This window comes from Miniopterus schreibersii, assembly GCF_964146895.1.
Source record: "Miniopterus schreibersii genome assembly, chromosome: 10".
Lineage (NCBI taxonomy): Eukaryota > Metazoa > Chordata > Mammalia > Chiroptera > Miniopteridae > Miniopterus > Miniopterus schreibersii.
The window spans coordinates 64889039-64914436 of NC_138110.1; the positions used below are offsets into that span (position 1 = coordinate 64889039).

At 56.8% G+C, this 25398-nt stretch overlaps 2 protein-coding genes across 6 annotated transcripts; both read right to left on the reverse strand.

The window, feature by feature from the left end:
• Positions 1–1404: 1404 nt before the first annotated feature.
• GFRA4 (GDNF family receptor alpha 4) lies at positions 1405–5874 on the reverse strand (the record flags this gene model as incomplete). The annotated part of the gene is made up of 6 exons (XM_081149436.1): positions 1405–2184; positions 2343–2434; positions 3141–3275; positions 3367–3476; positions 3564–3909; positions 5820–5874. 6 exons carry the CDS (start codon positions 5872–5874, stop codon positions 2113–2115), a joined length of 810 nt encoding a protein of 269 aa, XP_081005562.1. The 3' UTR covers positions 1405–2112.
• A 742-nt stretch (positions 5875–6616) lies between these two features.
• Positions 6617–21889, reverse strand: ADAM33 (ADAM metallopeptidase domain 33). 5 transcript variants are annotated; one of them, XM_081149704.1, is made up of 22 exons: positions 21745–21889; positions 19502–19581; positions 17070–17146; positions 15423–15501; positions 15149–15225; positions 14873–15062; positions 14568–14633; positions 14415–14486; positions 14101–14267; positions 13928–14012; positions 13704–13846; positions 13040–13217; positions 12842–12931; positions 12416–12611; positions 12178–12286; positions 11887–12085; positions 11714–11791; positions 11524–11632; positions 11307–11445; positions 9850–9941; positions 9628–9683; positions 6843–9346 (listed from the first exon to the last, which is right to left on the reverse strand). In XM_081149704.1, the coding sequence occupies exons 1-21, from the start codon at positions 21842–21844 to the stop codon at positions 9655–9657; spliced, it is 2355 nt and encodes a 784-aa protein (XP_081005830.1). In that variant the 5' UTR covers positions 21845–21889; the 3' UTR covers positions 6843–9346; positions 9628–9654. The 5 variants fall into 5 exon arrangements, with proteins under 5 accessions (XP_081005828.1, XP_081005829.1, XP_081005832.1 ...); XM_081149705.1 differs by having other exon boundaries at positions 15423–15498; positions 21745–21883; XM_081149702.1 differs by having other exon boundaries at positions 6617–9346; positions 11307–11632.
• Positions 21890–25398: the final 3509 nt, after the last annotated feature.

Genomic DNA, 25398 nt, shown 5'->3' on the forward strand with positions numbered 1-25398 from the left:
CAGCTGTGAGCTGTGTTGGCGGCCAACATTACCAGCAGCTTGGGAATAGGTTGCACTGGCCAGAGAGAGATCTGAGCAAGACATCAACAGCCTCCACTTCCACCAGCTTCATGGCCCCTGAAAAACCTCAACCAGGTTTGAAAGGGCAGCCTGGAGACATGGGATCCCTTCACTCATCAGGAGTCTCCAAGGTTTTGAGGAAGAAGGAAGCAGGCAGAAGAATTAGTACCTGGCCCCCATTGTTCTGCCCTCTCCTCCCCAAACGCCTTTGCAGAACTGAAATTTAACACAATGCCCTTGGCATTCGCTGGGTCCACACCGGCCACACACATGGAGTGTTCACAAAAACCTTTATGATAAATTTCCCTTGGCTCCAGGAAAGAATCTGACTCTCCACATGGACAGAAGCAGGTAGAATATGCAGGAATAAAAAACAAAACCCTCATCACCCCTTCTTTCAAGTATATGGGGGCCCCTTCTTACAGGGCTGGGCTCTGTAAGCACTGAGGTGAGGCTCCCCTAAGTGAGAATGGTAGGTGATCCCGGGGCTCCCAGGCACCCCAGAGTTGAGAGTGTATCAATCAGGGCCTATGTTTGGCTGCCAATAACAGATGCCTAGGGAGAAATTGCCTTAAACAAATTAAAGGTGTCATTTTTCTCATGCACTGAAGAGTCCACAGGGAAGCAGACTGGAGCTGGTGCAGTGGCTCAATTTTCAAGATGGTGCCCATGTCCCCAGACATTGCCACCAAGGTCTGGGCAAGAAGAGGGGAAAGTTGAGGCCAGAGGCTCAAGGGGACAGCCAGCAAGTCTATTCCTGTTTAAAGAGCTATCTTGGAAGCCTCACCTGTGAATTTCACTCAGTGGCCAGAACTGTCACATGACCAAACCTAGCTGCAAGGGAGGCTGGGAAATGTAGTGTTTTTTTTTGTTGTTTGTTTTTTATCCTCTCCAGAGGATATTTTTTCCATTGCTTTTCAGAGAGTGGAAGGCAGAGAGAGAGAGAGACAGAGAAACATCAATGTGAGAGAGACACATTGATTGACTGCCTCCCTCACGCACCTCGACCAGGGCCAGGGATAAAGCCTGCAGCCGAGGTACGTGCCCTTGGCCAGAATCAAACCTGGGACCCTTCAGTCCCTGTGCCAATGCTCTAACCACTGAGCCAAACCGGCTATGGCAAAATGTAGTTTCTGTATCTGAGTACTAGCAGAGAAGGGAAAAATAGACAAATGCAACCAAAATACCTGCCACTAGGACCTGGCAGTTGATTCAGTTCAGTATCTACAGGTGAGGAGACAAGAGATCAGAGAGGCTTTGAGACCATCTGAGGTCACACAGGCCAGCAGAAACACACCCTGTGGTTAACCATGGGTCCCAGGTCACAGATCACATGAAAGCAAAGCCAGTCTCAGTGTACATGGATTTATTGAGCTGTGCATGCCATTCCTAGTTCTGGGTTAAACCATGGGGTAGGTGGCCACATGGCCAGTGCAATGCAGGGATTCTCACCTATTCCAGGTGGTACCCACCAAGCAACATATCATGGATCAGAAGCACTCTGCCAACGTTTGTCACAGGACACAGGTGATTTTTATCATGGATGGTGTATAACTGGGAGGGTGTCATGAAAGGCTGCAGTATTAGAGGAGATTTTGCCTACAAGTCTGTTCAGATTACTCCTTTAGGCATGATCTGCTTGGGGGAGCTGGTAAAATCCTCTATAATTCTGGGAGTTTGGATGGCCTCTGACCTTCTCTAGGTTATCTGGGGACCTGGTGAGGCCTCAGCTACACAGGTGACCCCTACTCATGCCTAGCCTTTGGGAGACCCCAACTGCTCCAAGGTCTGTGGAGAAAGAGACCTACAACCAAGAAACCTACTGAAAGGAAAACCATGGGCTTTGCAATCAGACCTACAGCCTATATGCCTCACTCCAGGGAACAGGCACACAGGGTGTCCAGACCTGCAAAGGGCAGCAGGGCAAGAGCACTGGGACCAGCATGGAAGATAAACCAGTCCCTTTCAGTGGGGCAGTAAGCCACAGAGGTGGCCATGTACCCCAGGGAGGGTGGAATAGTTGGCTGTGCCGTTCAAGGTCTGCTGTCCTAGTCAGAGCAGAGGTTGGAGAGCCAGGACAAGGAGAATGGAGCACCCCTTCAGGGGCCCATCTGCCGAGGATACCTTGGGGGGTGGGAGCAGAGTGTGGGCTTGAGGCAGAAGCCTGGCTCTGCTCGGTGCATCCACCCCCATCTATTGATGTCCATCTAGGCCCAATTGGCACAAAGGATGGAAGAAACAGTGCAGGGGATGCCAGCTCACTATCCTCTACCTGCACCTACCTGCAGGAGGCCGTGCTCAAGGTCCTGGCTGGAGTCTGGATGGTCCTGCAGGGCTGGGGGCTGGCCGCTGTCAAAGGCCTGTATGGCGTCATCTACAGAGGGAGGGGTCCAGAGTGGGTTTGGCTGGGAAACCCTAGCACAGGGGCCAGCTCCTCCAGGACAAACTGAGAGACCCCTGGCACCCTTCGTGGCCTCTCTCTAGGAGCGGGTGGGAAGAGAGAATGTCTTCAAGGACTGGCTTCCCGGAATGGAAGATGCAGGGTGGAGTCACAAAGTAACTGTGCTAGGAGTGCCTTACGAACCTTGTAGTCTCCCATTCTCATTAGGGAGGGTGACGATTATCATCATCATTTTACAGATGGACCCAGAATGGCTTAGAGGAGGTCTTCAAACCCAGGCCCCCTACCTGTCGGACTGGGCAAGGAGCCACCAAGCTATTCAGGGGAAGGCAAGATCACCAAGGAGGGAAGCTGGCAGTGCCTCGGGACGGAGCTACCTCAGAAGTGGCAGAAGCAGGGATCTCAGCTAGTTCTACTCCAGGTCCTCTCCCGCCCGCGGGGGCACCAGCCTGCACACCCCTAGGAACCTACTTTGGTCTGTCATCCCGGCGTCTCCAGAAACAGCTAAACGCAGATTCCCTAAGGGTAGCAGCGGGAGGTCTGGGCCTACCTGAGCGCCACAAAAAGCCTCACTTTCTTCACCTCTTCAGTAGGCGCCCGCCCCCCGCCAGGCGGCTTGGCAGGGGCGGTAAGGGCCAACCGCCCTCCCGCGCCGCCCGCCCCGGCCCCGGCCCCTCACCCAGGCAGCGGTTCCGGGTGAAGAGCTCCCTGAAGGCGTCGCACTCCTCCCGCCGATTTCCGCTGGCTCCGCAGTCGCACCAGGGCGCCACGCGCGCGCTCGCGTTGTCCACGTAGTTAGGGGTGACTGCGGTGCCTGCGGGGACCCCGAGAGCTGAGTAATCGGCCCACCCACGTGGAGGAGGCCCGGGAGAACTCCGCCCGCACCCGGACCCCGCACTGCGTACCCACGAGGCCCGCGTAGGCGCGCCGGCAGCGGGAGGCCTGATCGCGCGGGCAGCCGGCGGGGGCGCCGGGGGCGGGCGCGCAGGACGCCTGGAAATCCAGGAGGCGGGGCCTGTGCGGAGCGGCCGGAAGGCGATCAGCCAATGGGAGGCCCCGCCCTCCGGCCCCGCCCCCTCTGCCCCGCCCCGCCCCACGGCACCTGCAGACGGCGCTGCTCTCGCAGGCGGCTAAGGGCGCAAGGCAGGAGGGCGGTGCCGGCTCCGGCCCCGAGAAGGCGCAGGCGGGCACGAAGGTCTGGCGCCGCCGCTCGGCGCACACGGGGTCGGCACACGGGCAGAAGAGTAGCGCGTGGGTGAGCGCGGGAGATCCGCGGGCGAAGAAGCGGCGCAGGGCGCGGCGGCAGCGGGCGCGGGGGCAGCCCCCGGGCGCGGCCCGACCCAGGCACTGCGCCACGTACTCGGTGCGTAGCCGCTGACACCGCGTGTCCGCCGTACACGCCTCCGCCGCGTCCACGCATCGGTTCCCAGCGGCCGAGCTCGGAGGTCCTGGTGCGGGGGCGGGCAGACTGCCGTCGGTTCTCGGTGCGGCCCACAGGCACACTTTACCCCCAACTCCGCCCCGCTGAGTTGGGGGTGCGCTCAACACCCGAGGTGGGCAGGGTGTGGCCTGAAGGTGTGAACGACTGGCACTGAAAGGGGTGAGCGGCCCCGGGGATTCCTCAGCACATCAGGAATGGGTGGGGCGCCCAGGCTCCCCGGGAGGCTGCGGCCCTCCCTCTCCGGGCACCACCTCTCGCAGAACGGCCACACCCATCCAAAGAGTGGTCCGCGGGTCTCCTCCCGCTCTCACCAGATGCCCCTAACGCGGGAAACAAGGCTTCCGGGTCCCCGGTTAGTGAAGACTTATCAGAAACGGCCTTGAGGACAGTGCACACTCCTCGCCCTCGCTCTTTGGCACACCGAGCTCTCTTCCTTTCCTCTCCTCTCCTCTCCCCCTTGGAGACCCTTTGAATGGGCCTGTAGGTTTCTGGTTCTTTCTCCTTCCTGCCCTCCTGCCCCTCTCCCTGCCCCCTGCCACCGTAGCCGTCCCCCTCCATTCTCTTCTAGTGCTCCCTTCTGGCCCGTGTAGACCCTGGCGTCCTCCTGATTCCTCCACCCGCCACCAGTCAGACGGAAGAGGCATTCTCGAAAGGGCTCTGGGCTCTGGAGGGCCTGGCTGCTGAGGTGTGGATCCCAGGGACGTCCCTCGGGGTAGACCACAGGGCCCTCTATCCTGAGCCACAGGTCAGAGCTGGGGGCCGAGAATGCACCTGGCACAAAGTCACACACCAGGGGTTGGTTGGGCAGAAGGTGTTCTCTGTGCAGATGTTTTGCAGGCCACATCTAAATCCAGCCAAGCCAGGGTCTCCAGAGGTTGAGACTTGGCAGACTTGGTGGGACCTAGGCCACCAAACCAGGCTACCGCTGCCTGGCATGCTCTCAGAGCCCCCAGAAGCATCTCTCTTATGTAAGAAGCCTTATGGCAGGACAGTTTCCAGCCTGGCCCTGCACCCATCTCACTGTGTATGTGTGGAGGGGGGTGTCCCATGCTTCAGGGTTTGGAGCAGGGCCCCTGTCTGGCACTGGCCACCTCTTTTGGGGGCCATGGTGATTCTTGCAGTGGCTTCAGTGCCCTCCACTCTGCAAGAAGGACGGACAGACACTAAGGACTTGAAATGGGTATGTGAGTGGAGAGGGTTGGCAGGAGAGGGGCGAGCCCTCCCTCTCTCCTCTCCTCCCGAACACACAGAGCAGCAGGCACACTTTGCCCTTCTCTCCCAGCCAAGGCCCTCCTGTTCCCAGGCCTCAGCCACATACAACCTAGTGTCTGTCCCCTAAGGTCTTGGTTCCACCTCTGCTCATTTCCTTACCTGTATCCCTCTGCCAGGAGCACCCTTACCTCATCATCACCCTCGAAACAGCACATCTCAGCTCCAAGGTCTCTACCTTAAACCTTTGCCTGATTTCATTCTCCCCATCCCACCTGGTGAAATGTCCCTTTCCGCCATGATGCTTCAGTGGGGAAGGGACAGAGGAGTTGCAACAGCAGATGAGTGGCACGGAGACATTGAAGATGCGGGACAAGAAATCAGTATGAAACTCCAAGACTGAAGGTGGAGGGCTGGGGCTGGAGGAACGGTAAGAGAGGTGGGAGAGGGGAGGCAATAGGAGAAAGTTCCCAGGGCAGTAGTACTGAGGGGGGGGGGGCGCAGACCCGAAGGAAGGAGACAGGATGAGCAGAGCACTGCGGCGCAGACTGCCAGGTGTTGCCGCACCCCAAGAACAGGCCTCTCACTGGCGCCGCTTCCTGCCTTCCAGCTTCTCCTGAATCATCCGGTTGCCCTCTACCCTGTTCCTGAGCATCTGAGGCAGAGAGGCCAGGGTTCAGGGGTCCCGGGGAAGGGGTTACCACTCACTCAGAAGCAGCTGTAGCAGCAGCAGCAGCAGCGCAGGCCCCAAGCATTGAGCCATGCCGGCCTGCAGAGGAGAGGACGGCGCCAGGCAGAACCCCAGTGGGACAGGTGCCTTCTTCCCAGCGCCACCTGAGCTGAAGCAGGTAGAAACCCAGATGCTGTGCTGACACAAGCACTCCTGCCCCTGGGAGGAGCCTTTGCATGGCTCCCGCCCCCACTGAGTCCCCACCCTAAGCTTCTCCTTCAGGTAGATCCAGGAGCCACTGAATCTAGAGCCTGAATGTGTCTAGATGGACCGCTCTGCACCCTCCTCCCCACAGCAACCCCTACACAGCAACCCCAGGAGACCTTGTCTTTCCCATTCTAAACCCTTAATTTTTTGAAACAACATTGTTCTTTTCCTTATAATTATATTTTTAACTTTTAAAAAAAATGTTTTGATTTTTTTGTTTGTTTGGGTTTTGTGTGTGTGTGTGTGTGTGTGTGTGTTTTTAGAGAAAGAGTAAGGAAGAGGAAGAGAAAAAGAGAGAAACATCTATTGAACCTGAAACCTAGGTATGTGTCCTGACTGGGAATTCAACCTTCGACCTTTTGGTGCACAGGACGATGCTCAGCTAACTGAGCCACTCTGGCCAGGGCTGTTATTAACTTTTTATTGTTAACTACTTTTAGACTTGAACGAAAGTTGCAAAAATGTTAGTGTTTCCTTTATACCTTTTACCCAGCTTCCCCTAGTGTTAACAGCTTACATAATCATAGTATAATTAAGACTAGGAAATTAACATCGGTACAATACAATGAACTACAAACGATTTTTAATTTCTCCGGTTTTCCACTAATGTTCTTTTTCTGTTCCAAGATCCAATCCAGGATCCCACATGGCACTCAGTGGTCATGTTGCCTTAGTTTCCTCCAATCTGTGGTAGTTCCCCAGTCTTTCCTTACCAGCCTGGTGCTTCCCCATGTGGCCCTGCATGCTCCATTTTCTTGGAGACTGTAAGTGATAAAAACTTTATTTTCTTTTTTTTCCTTAAATATATCTTTATTGATTTCAGAGAGAGGAAGGGAGAAGGAGAGAGAGAAACATCAATGATGAGAGAATCGTCATTGATCGGCTGCCTCCTGCACGCCCCCAACTGGGGATTGAGCCCGCAATCCGGGCATGTGCCCTGACCGGGAATCGAACTGGATCCTAGGTCGATGCTCATCTGCTGAGCCATGCCCTGCCAGGTGATAAAAACTTCTTTCAATGCCATTAACCTCTTCATGTCATCACTCAGTTGTCTCTATAAATCAAAATCTCACAGGTACAAAGAACACAGGACAGGGCTTTAGAAAACAGTCTCATTCAGCCTCTTGTGCTGGTGGAGTGAAAGCAAACCTGAGCCGGTGCTGCCTCTTCTGTGCTGCCAATGGAAGGAATGAACACTTGCAAAAATTCCCCAGCTCTTCAGACCTTCTGAAACATGGTTTTGTGCTCCTCCCATTAAGAGGAGTTGTTTTTTTTCCAATCCCTGGAAACTGAGTTGACCCTGTGACTTGCTTGGGCCAATAGAGTGTTATGGTAATTAATGTGTGCCAGTCATGGAATCTCAAGAGATCTTGCAAGCTTCCAATTAATCTCTTGCAGGATGAGGTGAGAGAGGAACTTGCCTCAGGATCGCAATGACTGATTTTTCCTTTTTCCTGTGGCTCCCACATGGCTTTGAGTGGCACTGGTTTTGATCCTGTCTTTACTTAAAAATTTTATATTTTGTTCATCATAGATTTTTGGCACTAATTTTGATCTTTCAAAATATTGCATTAAAATAATATATTGATTGTTGTATGTGTGTGTGCCCAAGGTAAGTGGGCACAGTTATCTCTTCCGAATCCCGGTCCTGCTCTCTTAGAACCCCCCCACACACACAACTGTCATATGAACAAGCCTAGGCTAGTCTGCTGGAAAATAGGAGACACACAGCCCATCTATTCCCCATCACCCCAGCCAACAGCCAGCCAACCCCAGAAGCAGAACTGCCTAATTGGCCAACAGCTGGCAGCAAACATATAAGTGAGTTCAGCTGAGACCAATCGAACCACCTAATTTGCCAATTCACAGAATTGGTGGTTGTTTTAAGCTACTGTGTTTTGAGGGAGTGTTGTTATGAAGCAACAGCTGGTTGACACAGAAGGTCACTCAGAAACTTTGCATGAAGCAAGGGGAGAGAATAAGTGGCTTCTGAGAATGTCCAAGGAAGGCAGGTGACGTGGGGCAAAGAGATCATTCAAGCAAGGCAACACCAACCTATGCCCAGGTCCATCTGGGGCTCTGGCTCCTGTCTGGGACTCCACTTACCAGCCATCACCCCTCAGGGAGCCCCACAGAGTTGAATTTACAGACAGAAAAGACTCACAGGGGCCCTATGGTGCCCCTTCTAAAATGACTCCCTCAGTCCCCTCCCAGGGAATGGAAGAGAGGTTCAGTAATGTCCAAAGTGAGAGGGCTGTGATACACCCCACACTCCTCCAAAACCTCAGGTGCAGGACTAGGAATGGGATGGAGCTGAGGAAGTATCTGGGGGACAAGACAGGGCAGAGAGAGGAAGGAAAGAAGGTCTCAAGGATTTTGTTTGCTTTGCAGGGGCCAGGCTTCAGGGAAGTGGACTCGGTCTGAAATGTAGGGTCCCTGAGTCCAGGCTCTGGCCCAGCAGTCACTGTCGTCTGCAGAGCTGAGTCTGGGTGATGTGCATGTAGCACACACCCCCAGGCTCTTGGGACAGAGGCATCCCACAGTGCCCAATGCTCGCTCAGCCTCTCCTGGTGACAGGAGGTCAGTGACTATGTGACCTTTGCACCTTGAACTGATGGTGTAAAGGAGAGACTGTTCCATGACATGACTGCTTCCTGACCGTGCTGCCAGATCCTCTGGGTCAGAACAGAGATTGCATCCCATAAATCCCCTCAGTGACTGTCTGATCACCCCTCTCCTATGTCCCAGGCATGCTGGTTCCTGGAGCAGGCTCTTGCCTTTCCTCAGGCAAGCATGTAAGGTGTTTCCCCTTATTTGTGGCAGGTCACACCCTGGTCCCCTATCCATCCTGCCCATCCTATATAACCCTTTAACGCCCACCACATGGTATGGTGGCTATCCACTTGGTCTTGCTGCTGCCCAAGATGTGCCTTGTATATAAGTTCCCTTAGTAAAATCTGGTAATGATGGGGTTGTCAGCCTCTTTCTTTGGTCTCTCAGACCCAGGAAGTTTTACATAACAGATGGATTCTTGGGCTGGCATGACCCCCAGCCTTAAGGAACAGGGACATCATTGGACAAATTCTGATGAGGCTCTGGCGTCCTGGAGTGGGTAGGGTGGACGTAACTCAGGGAAGAAACTTGCAAGCTGCCTGAAGGTGCAGGTCAGCTGACTTGCTGGCTCTGCCCCTGGAAGTCCAAGTGCCTGGAGTGGCTGTCAGTGGCTACCTGTCTTTAAGTACCCTCATCTCACGATCCCCCTCGCACCAGAGATGGGATCTTGGCTTCTGGGCTTGACCTGTTGAAAATAAAGTGGGGGAGCAGTCATCCCCTGAGAACTGGGACCTCAAGAGACACCCCTGTTGTGCTTCAGTGAGGACAGATGACCCAAGAAGAGGCACAACTTCTCCCTCCCCTGCTCCAGAGGCTTCCAGCACCTTCCAGCATATGACAACAGCATCTCCATGTGGTCATATCTCAGAGCCCGAGCTCAGAAACCCGAGTGTAGGGAACAGTGAGTTGAGGGACAACTGAGAGGCAGTGGGAGGTGGAGGCCCCCACAGCAGGGTCCCCACCTACCTTGGGGTGCAGGTAGGGCCACGGTGGCTATTGGGCCCTGGCAGAGATCTCAGTGTCTAGAAGCAATGGGTAGAGAATGAGTGTTGTGAACACAGTTGGCAGTGGTCCCTGGGGTGGGTAGGGCACTGGGGACTAAAGATGGCTGGATGCTAAGTGGAGAGGAGGGGGCCCAAGAGTCCATCCCTTCACTTCCCTCCTCATCTCCCCCTGCACCTCACTCACCGAGGGGTGGAGGCTCTTCAGTGGTCATCGGGCCCAACTCCAGGGGGTGAACACTGCCCCGGGGGTGGTCCCTGCATGGGCCATCTTTGGGCCTGAGAAGCAAGATAAGAGGCCAGGAGGTTGGAACAGTGATGCTGAGCAGGACACTCTGGGCTACTTTCCTGCAGCCGGCCACACGTGCCAAGCCCAAGTTTTTCATTGTGATCTGCCTTCTGTGTTGACTGAGTCTGCACCCTTCTGCTCCAGGTCACTCTCTCTAACTCACTTCCTGCTCCCTTCTTAGAGGAGCCCTTGGGGTCCAGGCTATAGTTTAGACTCAGGCCCTCCCAGGGGGGCAGGAACTTTCTCTCTCCAGCCCTGACATTTCTCCCATGCTCCAGCACCAGTCCAGCATCCTGGCACCCTCCAGATGTTGGCATCACTCAGGTCCCAAAGACTTCCTCCTTAGTGGCAGCCGTGCCTGCACTCCTTGCCATTGGGTGGCCCTGCTGCCCTCGATGACTCCATGCTATGCTTGGCTGCTGATGTCCCATCTCCCAGGGCCTGCCACTGCCTGCCATTTCCTTTCATGTCTTTTCAGAACAGTCTTCACTACCCTCAAGGCTCTGCCCTGGAGAAGACACGCAGTCACCGCCCCCCTGAAAGGCCCCTCATGCTGACACACCAAGCTCTAAGCACCTTGCACCTCTGCCCACCAACCTGCAATCACCGCTTATTGTGTCAAGGCCCTCTCACCTGGCACCTGGAACCTGGATGATGCCCACCCGTCAGAGATGCCCTCTGTCCCTATATCCAGCCCAAACCCTTTCCTTCACCTTGTCCTAGGCACTCCCAAGGCCAGGCTGTGTCAGATGTGACCATAAGGTGCCTGCCTTGCCCAGTGCTCAGTGACGGGGAAGCCCTAGGTCATCCATGCTTGGTATTATGGGACCCTCCTGCCAGGTCATGAAGAGCTGCATTAGGGGCAGGGCAATGGCACAAGGGCAGCCGGCGCTATAGCTAACCAGTGGTATGGACTGGAACAATGTGCCGGCCCATCATTTGGGAATTCGAAGGAGGTAACAGCAGAGATTTAGGCAGAGGAAATGACAGAGGGCCGAAAGCTCATGAGGAAGAGGCTGGAGAGGCCTTGAAGGGCACAGTGGTGAAGGAGCTGCATTATGAGCTGGCAGAAAACAGGGCAAAGTCAGGGATGAGGCAGCACCCTGGTAGGAGAAACAGGAGAATGGACACAAAGGGACCAAACCCCAGCAGTGGGGAAGGGTAGAGGGCCCTGCACGGCTCCACACCCTTGGCCCCTGGTGACTCCTGCTCAAGGTTTCTTTCCACTACCTGAGCTGCCTCTCTGCACCTGGGGACAATGCCTGAGGACCCCACCCCAGCTGCCCCAGGCCCAGCAGAACTGAGAGGCAGGAACCACGGGAATGGGCTCAGGGAGCAGGGTCCTCAGAGCCTACCCACTGTCCCTCCTTGAGCCGCACAGGTACTGCTGAAGATGGGATCCCCGCTGCCGGTAGCAGCACCAGGCCAGGCCGGCCCCAGGAAGCAGAGGCAGCAGGAAACTAAAGATCACTGCCAGCAGGAAGGCACAGTGGTCTGCGAAGGACAGGGCGGGGCTGAGTCCTGAGCAGGCGCACCACACAGCCTGTTCCCCCTGGCCCCTAACGTGCGCACTTCCAGGCTGCACTGGGCCGCTCTCCATGCTCCCACCCAGCCCTGGCTTGTCACAGGAGGGTGGAGCCCAGCCAGGATCACAGTGGCAGTTACGGTTACTATTGCAAACCTGCAGAGGAAGAGGAAAGGAGGGTCCCATGGGATGAGGGACCTCAAGGCCACCCCCCCACACACAGTCAAGACCACTCACCCCATGGCCATGGCAGGCGGTCAGGCAGCGCTCCAGCTCCTGAAAGGTAGTGTTCCGGCAGCGCCTGTCCTGGCACACCTGTGGGCAGCGGTGTGCACTGAGCACTGCTGGGGAGTGATGCTTTGGTCCTAGGGACTCAAGGGGCAGGGAGGAGCCGGGTGGGCGGCGCTCACCATTGTAGGTGCACACTGGGTGCCTGGCTCTACCAGGCCCAAGTCAGGCAGGTCCAGCTGGGCACTGGGTAGCAGGAAGGCTCCCCTGCAGGTCACCTCCCGGCCCTCCAGGTGGAGGGTAGAGTCCACCGGCATCGTGTGCGGTGCCAGTGGGCTCTGCTCCCCTCCCTGACACTGCAGCCTCCCACACTGCGCATCCCTGGGAACCAAGCGCAGGATGGTCAGACAGCACAGTGTCCCCTCGGCCCCAGCCCACTCCCCAGCTTCGGCTCCCTGGGCTCCTCTCCCCACCTCTGCGTACAAGGCACGTAGGCGCCCCCTTCGTCCCGGCCGCAGTTGCCCCGGGAGTCTCCCGCTGAGTTCGCCAGGTGGAAACAAGCCTCTGGGGCTGGGCTGGAGCCTGGGGGAGCATGGGCGGGGCTGGGGACCACGCTCCCCCCGCCCTCGGTGCCCCCGCCCGTCTTTCCTAGGACAGAAAACTCCTCAGACCCAAGGATGGGGACCCGGGCAAGGCCGCGCGTCTTCTCACCAGGTCCCCAGAGCTGCTGGCACTGCTGCTCGAGCGTGGGACACGCGCCGTCTCGGCAGTAGCCGCGGCCGCTGGCGCAGGGCGAGCCATCCAGCAGGTAAACGTCTGGGGGACAGGAGGGAGAGGCGCCCGTGCAGAACTCGGGGAGGTCGCAGTCCCCCGCAGCCCGCCGGCACGGCGCGCCCGCCGGCCTCAGCTATGCAGGCGACCCGCGTGGCGGGAGAGCGGCCGAGACACAAAGAGACAGTGGACGTGAGAGACCCGCGCTGACGGCGAGGCTCAGAGCCGGACAGCCCGGCGGGAAAGCGAGGTGGGCCCAGGCGCGGGGCAGACGCAGCGCCCGCTGGGGACCCGAGGACGCCGGTCAGCCGGGACAGACGGCCTGCGCCACGACGCCCCGCCCCCGCGCTCCGACCGCGCGCTCACCAGGCAGCTCGCGCAGCAGTCCCCGTGGGCGCACTGGGCCCCCTCGCGCAGTGAGCAGTTGTGGGAGAAGCAGCAGGGGTCGGAGCACTCCTGGAGCGGAGAAGGCGAGAAGGGACCCGGTGAGGGAGCAGAGCGCGGGCTTGGGGGGGGGGGGGGGGCAGCGCCCGCCTTGGCCTGGGGGCCCGGCGGGGACCTAACCTGGCCGGCGCCGCAGTCGCACTCCTCGCCCTGCTCCACGAAGCCGTTGCCGCAGCGCGCCCGGGGCACCAGGAGCCCGAAGTCCGGCACGTTGGAGAGGCACGAGCCGCCCCCCTTGCGGAAGAAGGCGCGCAGCTGGCGGCGGCTGCAGGCGCTGAACACGCGGGGGAACGGGCGCCTGCGGGGGCAGGGCGTCGGGGCGTGCGGGACCACCCCCGAGCGCCTCTCGCCTCCCATCCTGCCCGCCGCGACCGCCAGCGCTCGGCCCACGGCCGCGGGTGGGCGGACACGCCGCTCGCACGGCAGAGCCCAGGGTGGGTAAGTAACCCGGGCGAAGTCACACAGCTAGACGAGGCGGGAGGGTGTGGCGCCGGGAGCCCGCAGCCCAGGGCTGAAGGTAGAATCCGGGCCCAACTCGGCCCGGCCCGTAGGAACCCCCTCGCTAGGTGTTCCCGCAAAGAATCTTTATACTCTTGTGAACCCACTTTGCTCGTGTTTCCTCCACTTAAGCCTCATAAGCAGCTCCGGGCGGGTACTATGACTATATCCCCATTTTACAGAAGAGGAAACGGAGAGATAAGCATTCACCCAAAGGCACGCAGCCGAGGGAGGGCCCCGGGTCTAGCGGCGCCTCCCCAGCGCCCCCCCCCAGGGTCGCCCGTACCCAGTGGCTGCTGCCATGACGCAGCCGCCCCGCTCAGCTGCCCCCTCCACGCAGCAGCCGTCGGAATCGTGGCTGAGGCCCAGGCTGTGGCCTATCTCATGGGCCATGGTAGCTGCAGCGCCAATGGGGAGCTCCGAGTGATCCTGGGAGGGTGTGGGCGGTCACTGCGGGCTGAGGAGGGCGCCCCCGCACCTGTCCCCGCGTGCACCCGGGGCGCAGCTCACCGTGCTCACGCCTCCAGAGCTCTCCACAAGGCACATGCCTTGGACCGGAGCCAGGCCCACGGTGTTGCCTTGGAAAGCGCGGCCCCTGAGGGCGGAGGGCGGGGTGACCGGCTGACCCCCCGGGAGGGGGAGCTGCCCAGCGGGGGACCCTCGTGGGGATGGGAGGCACCCACGTGAGCAGCTGCGTCGAGTCGTGTGGCCGCCTTGTCCACAGCCGCCGGCGCCACTGCAGGAAAGCCCAGAGCGTGGCGTTGGCGTCGGGCATGACGGGGCTCTGGTCCTGCTCTGTCCACACTTCCAGGCCGGTCAGCGCCACGTGAATGTCCAGAGTCCTGAGAATCTGTGGTCAGGGCAGGACGGGCCTGAAGCGGGGGGCAGGCACATGTGCTGGCACCCTGCTCTTTCCCCTCCATTCTCTCTCATCTCCAAGCCTGCCCCTGTGGTGGAAACTCCCATTATGCCTATTTTTCCACCCACTGCCCCCAACCTGGTCCACATAGTTGGCGATCTCCAGGAGACGCTGTTTGGTGTGGTTCAAGTCCTGGTGCTGGGTCAAGAACTGGAAAAGCAGCAATATGGCGGTGTGACAGGCTGCGCTGGCCCCACTGGGCCCCCTCAGCCCCCTGGAGTCTCCTCTCACCACAGTGTGGTCAGCCACTAGGTACAGCTCCAGGTACCTCGGGCTTCTGCGGGCCTCCCGCAGGTCCTGGGGAGAGGCAACAGTGACCCTGAGTGACAGGTTGCTGGGCTTGAGCCCTGACCACCAACTCCAATCCCCTGAAAGCACAAAGTTAACTTTATAAATTTGCCAGGACTTGTTTCTTCAGCCTCCAAATATGAACATCAGGACAGGAGACCCTGAACGGGGGCCACACATCCCTGCCTTTCTGATTTGAAGGGCTATGGATACTGCATTCCCACTCCCACCCATGTCTGTGCCCTAACCCTGATCTGGGTGGCATGAGAAAGGCTGGTCATGTTCCCTGTGTCTCCAGGATCCTTGTGGCCACAGGCCCCTTTCCAGTTAAGTAGCTTCTCTGTCCGGAAGATCCTGTGGGTTGAGACGTCCTCGGCATCCCCAGATGGCCAGGGATGCACATAATAGCTGGCATTGCTGCTGAGCATGATCAGACCCCTAGGGCGCAAGAGGGGTGCAGAAGGGGGTGTAAGAGAATTCTTGCCCCAAGCCCAGGCCCAGCCCCCTCCCCCACAACTCCTCACCTCATCCCAGAGCAGGTGCTGAGGACTACCCAGGAGTCCGGGAAGCCCCTCACACGCCCATGGTAATAACAATGATCCTGGAGAGCAAGAGATCCAGCCTCAAATCACAGCCAGGACTGAAGTGGGAGGGGCAAGAGCAGGCATGGTGGGGGGCTGACTTCAGCCTCTCCTTAGGAATGGGAGGAGAATGGGGAAGGAATGGTGGGGAGGCCCTCAGGGAGTGCATCCCCCAGCACCCTTCACCCTGTCCTCAGTGCCCATGGAAGTATCTCACCGTGTGGTTGGGGACCAGCATCACTGGCTGCCCATCTGGGCTGTAGTGGGTTTCTGTATATCCTGCAGCTAGTAGCCTGCTGGGAGGGGGTGTTGTAAGGATCACCTAATCAGATCTGTCTCCTCCAGGATGCCCTCCAGCCTTCTTCCTGAATGCTAATTGAGTAGGTCTATAAGTGAGGCACAGGGCTAGCACTTAAGCACCCAAAGTGTGTCTTAGGAAAGGGACAGGAATGACTGTGTTGCTTAGCTCAGAAAAACCTTGGGCTAGAAGGAGAAAAGTGAAGGGCAGGAAGGAGCCTGGGTGATGGCTTAGATATGGGAAGTGGGAGTGTGGAAAGCATCAGGGAGGAGCAATAGGGGCAGAATTTGTGGAGCCTGTGGCAAGCAGGTGGATCCCCAGGTCTGGGGCTTCACAGGAGGGGAGTACTCAGGAGACACTGCCAAGGAGACAGGACTTGGAGCCAAGAAAGTGTGGTTGAACTCCCTAGGTGGCCCTTTCTACTGCCTACTCTTGCTGGGCATCTGGTCAACCCTTTCACGAGTCCATCTCCTGGCCTCAAGAATCCTTCAGATCTTCTCCTCTGGCTCCCAGACCCCATATATCTTCCCAACTGTCCTTCAGTGATGCTCATCCCTTTATCAATGCCATCTTTGGGCCCCATGTCATCAGGATCCTTCCCACCAAGATGGATCAACCATAAGTCAATCTCTCTTCTTTAAAGAAAATCCTTGACTCCCACTTCTCCTTGACCTCTGTACTGCCAGGCCAACCCAAAGACCTGTGATGCCTGCTTCTCCACTTCCCAGTCTTCCTTTCGCCTTCTCAAGCTTTGCTCCCCACTCCATGCACACACACAACCCTAGGAAGTAAGTGATATGATCGGCCCATTTAATGCAGGGGACACCAAGCCCCAGAGAAACTGCGGTCAGGCATGGTGGCATTAGTTGATTCCTAGTCCATCTGACTCCATGGAGGAGAATAAAAAGTGTGTGGAGTGCTTAGAGCAGTGCCTTCAATGGAACAAGCTCTTGATAAATAGCTGTTGATAATATGGTCTGAGCCGTTTTAAGATCTCACGCTCCACCTTGAACACCCAACCCATCCAGCCCAGCTCTGCCTGCTCCTTCTCCAACTCAAAACCTTTGGCTCTGCACCACCCAGGATACTCAGCGCTGAAACAGCCTTCTGTGATCCAGCCCCACTGGTACTCCCCAAATTCGTTACCCGTTGCTCCTTTCCCTGCAGATGGAGACCCTCTGGGCAGGCCAAATTGATGCCCCCTGAATGCGCCTTGATCTTTGTACCACTGCACCTTGGTCCTTGTCATTTTATTGGCCTGGAGTGCCTGCCCATCTTTGGAACCTATCTTGGATTCTCTTTTGACTTAGGGTTCTTTTTGAGAATCCATTAGGTGATGCTCACTCATTTCTGGCAGGGAGCTGACAAGATGCTCCTGGAGCCTGGATGAAGGATGTGCCCCAAGCAGGGCTGACCCAGCCCAACAGTCCACTTCAGCTTCAAGGGAACCTTCACCCCTTCCGGGCTCCCTCCTGGGTTCCCATCAGTCCCTGCCCTCAGCATTGCCCCCCCTTCTGGGAGAGGGGCTGCCTTGGCTTCCAGCCCCCTCCCTGGCCTGGTACTCACTGGTTCTTCTCCAGTTCCAGCAGGAGCTCCTGGCCTTCAGCCTCCAAGGCTACCAGCCCTGTGTCTAGCTTCAAGACCTGGGCAAGAAGGAGTACAGGACTGAGATGACAGGCAGCCTGACCTCCTGCCTGCCACAGAGCAGGTGGGATGTGGAGCCAGCTGGCGAGGAGGTTCATGGGGAGAACATGGGGGTGGGGGGCAGAAAGGTCCCTGCTTGCCCTGGTGGGCATGGATGGGTGCGGGGGTGAGAACATACAAAGACGTTCCTAAACTCAGGATGTTTGTTGTTCTGACAACAGCCATTTGACATAGCTTGCTAGGTACACACCACTTCCTCCCTAGAGAGATGAGGGGTCCCAGAGAGGTGCCCTGCCTTGCTCAAGGTTACTGGGCCTTTCCTCTGGCCCTCCCTCCTCTTTCATGCCTAGGCTTCCTCTAAGCAGGGAGGATAGTGGGGCCCCGAAGACAGTGCGGGAGGTGGGCAGACGTCAGGCAGCCGTGGCTCGGGCCTCCTCGCCGCCTCGTTTCAGTGCCTTCTCCCCACTCCCTGTACAGTTCCGACTCCACTCCTCCACCTCCAGTTCTGACACACTGCCAGGCCCTGCCTGGTCTCCAGCAGGCTCGCCTGCACCTGTTTCACTGATCTTGTGAAGTAAACACAGACCCCTACCGTATGCCAGAGAAAACCACTGGCTTTCTCGGCCAGATGTCAGGAGGAGCCCCCCCCCCCCCGCCAGCCTGCCAGCCTCTCCTTCTCCACCCTCTGTGCCGCTTCCACGCTGTGGGAAGATGCCATCTGCCTCCGTGTCCACTCGGCCTGGCTGGGGGCCCAGAGTCGGAACCGGTCCAGGAGCCTCCTGGAGAGCTGCTATGTCTTCGGAATGCTGGCCCCAACCCTCACTGGCCCTTCCTTTTTAGTCCACAATGCACTGGGCTGGGCCGGAGGCCAAGGGGCTCGCAGTCTTGGAGTGGGGACTCTTCCTCCACAGGTGGGGAGCAGACAGCTCCCTGCCCCAGCCAAGAGCTCAGCAAAGCCCCAAGCATGAGCTCATGGGGCCGGAATGCCACTTGCTTTATTGGAGGAAGGTTTGTACCGAGGAAAGGCAGCGACCCAAATGAAAAGCCTGCTCTTGCCAAACCCCTCCGACCCCAGAATCCCCTCTGCACATCCCTGCTGTCCTCGCTTCTTGCCCTCCTAGTGACTTTACCCCTCACTATGCACCCCATCCCTGACCTGAAATGTGAGTGTTTCCTTCTTCTGGGACAGGACTCCCTGCCTCAACACTGATCTCATCTTGGCAGGCTTCCTGGGGGCAAGAGCCTGTAAGTGGGAAAAGCAAGGCCCCTCTGGGATTCCCCTCCTGGTCACAGCCCAGGCCAGACCAGGAGGGTCCACAGTCAGGGTGACTCCAGTGTGTGCCCAGCTTTTCCCTCTGCCTGTGATGCCCAGGAAAATGGTCTCAAAGCTTGGCCCAGCGCCATGCTTGACTACTTGGATGGGAACCCTGAGGGCCTGGGGGATCCAGTGAGGGCTCTAGGTTGGGAGCTGTGGCCTGTGGGAGCCTCCCAGCCTTAATTGGCAGTGCTCTCCTGTCTTCGTCCTTTATTGGCTTGTTTGTTCTTTCTTGCCTGAAAATTCAGGATGAAGAGGGCTCTCTATATTTGGGGGACATTAGCCAATGGTTTTAAGTCTTTCAGACCCTAGTGGGTCTCAGACTTCTGGGCTGATGAGTTATGTGAATGTGGGTGATTTCTCCAACCTCTCTGGGCTTCAGTTTGCCCCTCTGTGAGATGGGCATACCCAGGCTACTAGCCTGTTTTGCAGCACAGCTGAGTAGCACATGCGGATGGGGCTGTGGTTATTCTGGAAGTGTGTGATGGGTGGATATTGGGAGGAGGCTGGGGCAGAGCATCCTGGAGAAGCAAAATGGGGTGGACTTGCATCTGAGGGCCACCAAAACAGTGACCACTACTCCCTGGACAGAAGTGGATTCTGCATGAGCCAGTAAGGCTGATGTTTCAGGCTCCTCAATGGCAGGGTTCTGGAGGAGACAGCAGTGTGTCCACAAGGTCACATGTTCTGGTAAACTTTGCAAAAGGGAAATATCTTGGTGTTTTCTTAAAGAGGTCCCTGAAGTTTCACGCCTCACAAACGCTGTGTGATGGGATGGGGGTGGCCTGGATAGCTCTGGGAAGGGAGAGAAAGAAGAGCTAGTAGGGGGTGGGGGGAATCCTGAGAATGACTTCCATGTGTGCAGGCTCACGCAATCTAGATGTCTCCCCACCCCTGCCTGCTAACCCTTCAGGGCAGAGCCTAAAGGACTGGGAAGGGGAATCTAGGGAACCCAGTAAAACTGCCACACACATTTGGGGAGAGGCAAAGGGGCTGGGAGATCTGGGGACCTGCAAAGAAGGGATGATATGGCACTGACCGGCTCCTCCAGGGTGACCATACGCCAGACTTGTCCATCCAGGACCCAGTGAGGGGTGACTGGCTCTCCAAGGGTGTTTCCTAGTGTGAGGACAGAGCACAGGGTGAGGGGGAACCTGAGGAGCAGAGGGGAGTGGGGACAACAGAGGGATGGGGTTAGAGGACGGCAGCAGGGAGGAACACCCGTCTTCAACAATCCACGGGGTGTCCTTGGAACTGAGGAGCATCCAGGGAAGTGGCAGAAGAGAGACAGAGGAACCTAGGAAGGATAGTTCAGTGGGGGATGCCTGAGCCCCACTGACCTTGAGGGAGGGCTTGGGGTCAAAGGTCACAAGAAAGAGACCAAGGCCACCAGTGCAGGGGGAAAGCAAGAGGGAGGCAGCCTTGGGTATTTTTAGACTGGGCAGCAGATGCCTTTAGGGTGAGAGATCTGTGAAGAAGATGCCTGTGTCTCCACCATCCTCTGAGAAAAACAACAGCTAGATGTTTTCTTGGGAGGCCCATCTTGCTCAGAGCTGCCCTTAAGGGCTTCATGCTGGAAGTGGGGCTTCCAGGGACCTTGGCCCAGAGGCCTTCTCCTCATGTCTTCAGAGGGGAGAGCCTGGAGGACAGAGCCTGAGTGCTCCTGGGCGGGGTGTGCTTCAGGGGGCTCCAGGAGGAATACTGGAGCCAAGCATTACTCAGAGGAGGCTGGAATGCTCCCCTGGAATGCCCCCAAAAGCCTCCCCTCCCAAGGGCCGCAGTAACTCTCATTACAGCCCCCTGCAGGAGCCAGGCCCCAGGCAGCCCAGAGCTTGCAAGCAGCCCTCCCACCCCCCTGGCACTCAGTCCTGGGGAAGCCCAGCTCCCAGAACTGGCAGCTCCCCTACCTCCACCCAGGCTGAGAGGACTGTCTGTGGAAGAGGCTCAGCCATTGCCAGGCCACCCCAACTCCTTCCCCAGGCCCCATCATCAAAGACATGGAATAGCAGCAGCTCCAGGAGTTCCCTTCCCCCAAGAAGCCCTCCCTGATTGGATGAGTGAGTTGCCATCAAGCAGCTGCCATCAGACTGAAGAGTGAGTGTGAGGAGGGGTCTGAGTGCTTCTGGGGAGAGGGGAGGTTCTCTTAGCCCAGAGGGGACTTAACTGGGTGTGGAGAACCAGGCCTTGCTAAGCCCAGGCCTCCCAGGGCAGAGGGGAGGGTAAGCATTGGGGTTCTCCTCATGGCCCAGTGCACACACACTGGCCACTGGCACCCTGATGAGGGAGAGGGAGGCAGAGATGGAGCTGTGGTGACTAAGTGAATGGGAGTGGGAACTAGGGGAGCCAGTGTGGTGCTGGGGAGCACGGAGCCCCTATCCACTCCTCCCAGGGGTTGCATCACCCTCCCCTGACTCCACATGGAGGGGGAATCCGTGGAATGCCTTGGGACCATCACCAAGAGAATGAGGACTGTTGTCTCTCCCCCTGAGGGTCCAGAACAGATAGGACCCTATCCCTGTTGGGTCCCCCCTTCACGTGCTCTGCAACCTCCCCCTCACCCCCATGGGCTCCCCAGCCCAGCCTGTCCTGCCTCCTCCCTGACCCCTCCCAGACACTTGATGAAGGGCCTGGGCCAGTCCTCCGGCCCACTCTGAGAAGTTGCTGTTAGCAGCCCCACCTCACAGAGGGTTCCGAGAGGTTACACCGGGAAGAGACTGGCCTCAGTCTCACCCCTCACCCCCTGCCCTCCTAAACAGGCACCTTCTGTGAGAAGCCCTCCTACTTTATCTAACCCAACATGGCAACAATATGAACAATTTACACACTGTCCCAAGGCCCTAGGATGGGGGGTGAGCTTGGGTGATGTGAGTGTGGAGGTCACAGTCAGTCCCCTAGTCTGAGATCACAGCAGGGAGTCCAGGGGCCAGTGGGCTGGGGGCTTTCCAGAGGAGGAAGACCCTTGAGCCCTGAGGGATGGAGGTGCAGGAATGTTCCCACTGGAGGATAGGGCCTGCCCCAGAAGCCAGGCAGAGGGGTCTGAGGGCTGGGCCTCTGCTCAGAGGGTAAGGTTCACCACCACAGCGGGCGTTGGCAGAGCGTGCAAGTCTGGGCCCTTAGCCTAAGGACAAGTGAGGATCCCTGGACAGGTCCCAGGGACACCTTCCCAAACTCGCCCTGTTCCCTGGCCTGGCCGCGGGTGCCCAGGCGGGGGGCGGGGGGCGGTTCAAACCCTCATCCCCTCCCAGTGACCAGGCCCGCCCCTCGGGGCGCGTTCCCACTCACCGTGAAAGGCCTCGGCCCCCCACACCAGCCACGGGAGTCGCAGTAGCCACAGCAGCCGCAGGGCCGGTGACCCGGGAGCTCTCCAGGACCCGGGGCCCATAGCTGCGCGCGCCTCTACTCCTAACTAGGTCTCCGGCTCGGGCTCGGGCTCCCAGCCCCGCCCCGGCTGGATCGCCGCCGACCCACGCCCTAAGCAGCCCGCCCGCGGCCTCCGGACCCTCCCGCTCCCCCCTCCTCGCCCGCACCCCTCCCCGAGCTACCCCGCGCGCATCCCAGGCCACCCGCGCCGTGACCGCAGCTGACCCCATCCCAACCCTGCCCGACAGAACCCGAGTTCGCCAGCCCTTGGGGAGCCTGGACGACCCTCCCGGCCGGAGCAGCCCTCTAGGGCTTAGAACTTGCCGGGGCGGGGCGGGGCGGGGGCGGGAGCCTTGCGGCCCCCGGTGGGGACCAGCCCAAGCCGTCCCGCCCCATACGTCTCAGAGAGCCCCCTACTTGTGGGGGTGGAGGGTGAGAATGGGGTGCAGACCCTCGGGAAGGGCCATAGCGGAGAGAACGAGGCCACCTGTTGCTGCTCAGGGCTGCCTATGGAGCGCCCCCCCCTTCCGAGATCTCCTGGGAGAGGACCTGTGTCCCCGCCTGGTGACCAAGTGTGCCCAGAGTGGCCCTGGAAAGAACCCCGTAGAAGTGTCCCTAGGAGAAGGGAGGCCGAGGCGACCCGACAGGTGCGGCCGCGGCCCCGAGCTAGTCTCGGTGTCCTAGCGGCGCCAGCCCCTGCCCCGCGGCGCGCGGGTGGGCCAGGAGAGCGCGTGGACGCCGCAGCCCCGCCGGCTCCGCGCTGCGCCGAGGCCCGGGCTGGAGCGCGGTGGGGGCGGGGGAAGCCCTCGGTCCCGGGGCGTGGCCCGCGGAAGGTCGCACCAAGCCCTAGACTCCCAGACGTCAGGCAGGCATCCTTTTGGCTTCGGCAACATCTGCTTCTGGTTTTAAAGGTTTGTTTGTGTACTGAGTAGTAAATTTGAACAGCGAGTAGCAAGTATTCGCATGCGAGGGATATTAACTTTTAAGCAAATCTGTTTGTTTTTGAGAAGCCGTCCTGTGGCAATTCGGTTAATGAGTTACGGCTGCTAGGGAAATTGACGCTCGCCTGACTCAAACATCAAGAAGTATGAGATGTTTAGGTAACATACCCGCCTCTTCTGTGTCCACCCTCTTAGCCCACGTCCCCCAACAGGAAGCCGCTAATTATCAGTACAGGCTTTTAGATTATTTTATGCATTTCCCGAGATAATACGGACATATTTTTTTCTCTAACATTTTTCTGCACCTTGATTTTTTTTCACTTAATATGCCTTGGAGATTCTTCATACTAGTGAATTTAGAGTGGCCTCATTATCACTATTCTCATAATTATTAAGGTATAATTTACATACAATAAAAAGCACCTTATATGACATGTACAGTTAGATGAGTTTTGATAAATTTGTATACCTGCATAATCACCACCACAATCCACATACATTTCCATCACTCCCGGGAAGTTCCCTTGTGCCCCTTCCCAGTCAGTCTCTCCCACTCCCAACTCCAGGCAACCACCGATCTTTCTGTCTAAAGATAAGTTTTTCATATTCTAGAACTCCATAGAGATGGAACCATAAAGCATGTACTCTGTGTCCTACTGCCTTCTTTCTTCATGTTTTTGAGATTCATTTACATTGTTTCATTTATCAGTAATTTGTTATTTTGTGGTGCTGAGTACGTTCCATGGTAGAGGGAAGTATGTTCTATTCTCCAGTTAGGCATTTGGGTTCCTCCAGTTTGGGGCTCTTTTAAATACAGCTGTTACAAACTAGCTCCATGGGGTCGGGGACTTTCTTTAGTTCGCTGCCTAGTACAGGGCCTGGCACACTGTCAGTGCTGATAAAATGAGGAGGACATGTAGCCTAAGAGCTGTGTGGAGCTTGAAGTCATACTTGCCAAGTGCATGCTCCAACCCAGATGACCTATGCCCAAGCACATCAGAGGAACTTCTGCTGAAATCTCAGAGCAACTGTTTATTTACATTTGGGGGTAGCAGAGGAGGGGTTGGGGCCATTGGACCAAAGATGGGGAAGATGGATCCTAGAGATGCCATAACTCGTAACACCGTGGGAAAGATGATTTATCAAATGCCTTGTTGGTGTCACTGTCTGGGGGCATCAGGAAGTGTCCTGGAAAGAAGGCAAACCAGTGAGAGTTAAATCTTTGCAGTGCTCACATAATGAGCGACACCCACCATCTGTAAACAGGACCGTCCTGAAGAGTGACCCAGAACAAGGTGTCCCAGGGAGGCACTGCCAATTCCAGCTCATGGAGATGTCGCACGAACGCTTAGGCGCATCAGAAAAAGTCACACGTGTGAATGGAGGGCCCCAAGGCATGGTCAAGGCTCTGGTGCATTCAAAGGGGAACATGATGTCCCTTGGCAAAGTGCAGAAGGTGAAAAAAATCTGTACTCAGCCGGGATTTGGGTAGACTTCCCTGGACATCCAACACAAAAGGTGGAAGATTTTTAAAAACCATCTCATTAAAGTATTCTTCGGTATATTTTCAGGAAAGTGTGTGTCTTAAGTGCCCAGCTCAATGACTTTTCCCAAGGTGAACACACCCATAAAACCTGCACCCAGACCAAGAAACAGCACACTGTCTGCCCCTGCAAAAGCCCTTTTGGGGTTTTTCCCAATCATAGCCTTCCCCCATAAGTAACCACTATTTTGACTTTCATCACCATGAATTAGCTTTGAACTTTACAAGAACGGAATCATGCAGTCTACACTGTTTAGCGTCTGACTCCTTTCACTCGTTATGTTTGAAAGCATTGCCTGTGCTTGAGTAGTTGTAGCTCCTTCTCACTGCTGTATAATATTCCATTGTGTGAACATAGTACAACTCCTTTATTCATTTTATTGTTGATGTGCATTTGTTGTTTCCAGTTTTGGGCTATGATGAAGAACATGACTGTAAACATTCTAGTATAATCTCATGGTGGACATAAACCCTTAATTTTTTTGAGTCTATATCCAGGGGAGAATTTCAGGGCAGGAGTATTTTAGCTTTAATAGATAATGTTAAACAGTTTCCCAAATTTGTCACACATTCTGTATGATTCCATTTGTATAAGTTCAAAAACAGGCATATCAAATCGATGATGTGAGAAGTTCAGAGAGTGCTTACCTTTGGGGGGTTGTGATTTGGAGGGGTCACAAGGGAGACTCTGGGGTGTTGACAATGAATGGCTTGTTTCTCAATCTGGGCTCTGGTTACATGGGTGTGCTGACTTTTTTAAAAGTCATTGAGCTGTACAGTTATAATGTGTGTACTTTTCTGTATGTGTGTTACACTTAAAGTTTATTTTAAAAGTCTTGCTTTTTTCCTCCCTGTCTGCTTGAAGATCGGCCACCATCATGAAAGACAGTAACTGTCGAGACCAGGAAGTTCACGACCAACAGACTACTTCAGCAGAAACACATAATCATTGACGTCCTTCACCCTGCAAAGGCAATAGCATCTAAGGCAGAATTCGGGGAAAACTCGCCAAAAGGTACAAGACCACACCAGATGTCATCTTGCGTTTGGATTCAGAACCCACTTTGGTGGTGGTGAGACAACTGGCTTTGG